The sequence below is a fragment of the Trichoplusia ni genome, unplaced genomic scaffold (genome assembly GCF_003590095.1).
Source record: "Trichoplusia ni isolate ovarian cell line Hi5 unplaced genomic scaffold, tn1 tig00001119, whole genome shotgun sequence".
Taxonomy (NCBI): domain Eukaryota; kingdom Metazoa; phylum Arthropoda; class Insecta; order Lepidoptera; family Noctuidae; genus Trichoplusia; species Trichoplusia ni.
Genome location: NW_020800096.1, coordinates 17,285 through 20,595, shown reverse-complemented (window position 1 = coordinate 20,595; position 3,311 = coordinate 17,285). Strand labels below are relative to the sequence as shown.

The 3,311-nt window shown below is 36.6% G+C and overlaps 1 protein-coding gene across 1 annotated transcript; it reads right to left on the bottom strand.

Moving 5' to 3' along the window:
* Positions 1 to 284: 284 nt before the first annotated feature.
* Positions 285 to 2,686, bottom strand: LOC113507227 (protein ALP1-like). Its single transcript, XM_026890101.1, has 2 exons — positions 2,615 to 2,686; positions 285 to 1,541 (listed from the first exon to the last, which is right to left on the bottom strand). The coding sequence occupies exons 1-2, from the start codon at positions 2,662 to 2,664 to the stop codon at positions 644 to 646; spliced, it is 948 nt and encodes a 315-aa protein (XP_026745902.1). The 5' UTR covers positions 2,665 to 2,686; the 3' UTR covers positions 285 to 643.
* Positions 2,687 to 3,311: the final 625 nt, after the last annotated feature.

Genomic DNA, 3,311 nt, shown 5'->3' with positions numbered 1-3,311 from the left:
CGGACGACATCGGTAGAGAGAACGGAGGGGGGAGGGAGTGTGGCGCGGCGCGTGATTGGGAATCGGCATCATTGCAACGTGCAACACAGACAGGTCCAGAGTGCATGCTATTGTCCGTCACAGGCGTAAAATGGAGTCATTTGACACTGAAACGTTTATTACGGCAATTCAGGAGCGTCCTGTAATATGGGACTCACGTCTTCCTGAGTATTCGAATAAGATTGCAAAAAGGAAGGCATGGGAAGAGATAAATGAATTATTTAATGCAGAATTTGGAGAAAAACTAACAAAGAAAAGAATGATTGTGGTAAGTTATTTAACTCATTCATTAATTTCACTTCATTAATTTAATAGTAATACTGCGCTAATTGTGAACGTTTAATAAGATAGTTTTTAAAAGAATTGTTTGTACGCGTTTCACAAACATGTTAGATAATTACGAGAGCAACTTGAAAATGTGATTTTTTGTTTGTTGAGATATCTTAACGATTTTGGTGTCAAACGAAAGGTCTAGGTCTAAAACCATTTTATTCGTTTGAATCATGCAAATTGGTTCACGCGTTTAGGAGATAATAATTAGTACCTATAGTAAAAATATAAACAAGATGATCTCCTTTGCTGGTTATTTTATTGGTTACTTTTTTCAAATTTTTGAATCTTGCCACGGTACAGAACCTTCACCGGTGAAATAGTCAGTATATATATTTCGAATTGCAGTACCACTTAGTTCAGATCTTCGTCTTCTTATTAAATGTAAATTTTCACTGGCAGGTGAATCTTGGAATCCAATTATACTCAGAGTGTGATCAAATTGGTATCCATCTCGCTTACGTATGAAATTGTGCAATACGCAACACGCTTTAACAATGTTCGTAGCAAAATCAACATTAACGTTTATGGGCCTGTTGAAAATTTTAAATTTGTTACTCAATATACCAAACGTACATTCAATATAACGCCTTGCGCGTGTCAAGCGGTAATTGTATATTCTCTTATTTCGTGGTAAATGTTTACCAGCGTATGGTCTTTGCAAGTGTTCGGATAAGGCAAATCCTTCATCGCCAATAAATGAAAACGGTATAGGTATTCCATTGTTACATATAGGTCTCGGTTGAGGTATTTTAAAATTTCCTTCTCGTATTTTCTTAACCCATTCGCTGCTGTCATGTATTGTTGAATCGGAGCTCTTTCCATAGCATCCGACATCGATAGCTATGAAATTATAATTAGCGTCACATATTGCTAGCAACACGATGGAAAAAAAATGTTTGTAATTGTAATATTCTGAGCCGGTATGACATGGTTTTATAATTCTTATATGTTTTCCATCTATTGCTCCAATTATGTTAGGAAAATTTGCATGTTTCATAAATCCTTCAGCGGTTTTTAAATGTGATTCTTCTATTGGTTCTGGCATGGATATGACTTTTAATTTATTCCATATTACTTCTACGGTTTCTTTAACAATTCTGCGTGCAGTAGTATGTCCACATTTAAAATCTATATGAAGATCTGTGAAATTACATCCAGTTGCTAAGTACCTGAAAAAGAATATAAATTACTAAAGATTACATTATATTTATGGCCTTGGTCTAATTTCACGAAAGTTACATGCTACAAAACTACAAGTGTAAAGTGGCAATACTGTCATATCAGCCAATCACGTCGTGCGGTCCTGCAACGCGATTGGCTGATATAACTGTGTTGGCACTTTACAGTTGTAGTTTGTTACTTTCATCAAATGAGGTCCTGTTAAACTTGTATATATTTTTTCAGCTGTGGAACTCCAGAAAAAATGGAAAAGTTTAAAAGATTCCTACAACAGAGAACGGGCAAAGGCAAAGAACTGTTCTAGTGGGTCCGGGGCTAAACCGAGAAAACAATATGTGTACTATAAATATTTGTCATTTTTACAACCTTTGACCGAAATCAGACCGCCAAGTCGACCTACAGTTACTGAGGGAACCGACTCCGAAGATTGTTCGGAATCTTTTGTAATGCCAAAATCAAAGAAGCTTAAAACAAGTGATGATGCAGAAAATAAATTATACGAAATTCTGACTGAAAAATTGAACAAAGTCACGCCAACCATTCAACATCCAGATCAACATTTTTTACTTTCTCTTTTTCCACATTTTCATTCCATAAAGGAAGAATATAAACTCGATGCAAAAGCCGAAATGATAAATTTGCTTCGAAAATATAACAATAGGGCACAGACGTCTGCATACGTCAGTCACTATGGTTATCAGTCTGGATATCAAAGCTACGACACAACAGCTCGTACAAGTACTGAAAGTAGCGTGTCGCAATCGCAACTAATAAGTAACAACACACTGCCAACGCCTGCTAGTACCAACATCAATACTGCAGCTTCGTTGCAATATAATGATGATGAATATAATTATATTAATGATGATTCTACACAAGATTCTATTATCACAAATCTATATTCACCGTAAAGTAAAAATTAAGAAATTACAAACCTGTTTAAGATTTATTTTTTAAATGTGGACAACACCACATATTACATTATATAATACAACTTTCAGTACCACTGTGCCTTTGAATGAACCATTAAAAGATAATTAATATAATATTTGGTTTTTCTTACCTTAAAGTGATGGTTAGTCGTTCTTCAGCTGATATACATTGTCTCATCATTGTATTTCTGCGTGTCAACTCTGGTTTTTACAATGGAAAGCAATTCACAAAACGTCGAATATGACATTCTATAACAACTTTTGAATTTAAAATCATATTTTTTGAGTTGTTTGAATGTTGTTACATGATGTCCACAAAGTAATCTCTGGGTATTAAATGGATGCATCCAATATTGACGCTGCTTCCGTTGCCTACGCTTCGGCTGCTTACGTAAAAGCAGCACCAAAGACAACGTGACTAATGTTGCCTCAACGGAGTCCATCTTGCAACTGTACTGATCCAAGGTATTTTTGTATCGTAACTGCATCGCGACCGAATCGCGTTTGCATCGCGACCGAATCGCGTTTGCATCGCGACTGAATCTGGTCCCGTGGGCGCGGGCACACAGCTAGCGACTGCTTCGCGTCTGTATCGATGCTACGCGCGAGAGCATCGCGACTGCATCGCTACAAAAAGTCGCCCGTGGGCGAGGGCCCTAAACCGGCTGGAAATAATGTTGAATGGACAAAGAATGATGGCATGGCCACGTTTATTATAACATCTTCGATGGACTTCAAACAAATAACTTTAATAGAAAATTGTGAAACTGCTAAGGAAATAATGACAAAACTTGAATCAATATACGAACAGAAGTTGTTGAATTTCCT

Bases quoted from the DNA above. Each gene is read 5' to 3' on its own strand.
- LOC113507227 (XM_026890101.1), bottom strand. From the start codon at position 2,664: ATGATGAGACAATGTATATCAGCTGAAGAACGACTAACCATCACTTTA. The intron at 1,542-2,614 runs GTAAGAAAAACC...ATTCTTTTTCAG, and splicing joins CGACTAACCATCACTTTAAG to GTACTTAGCAACTGGATGTA.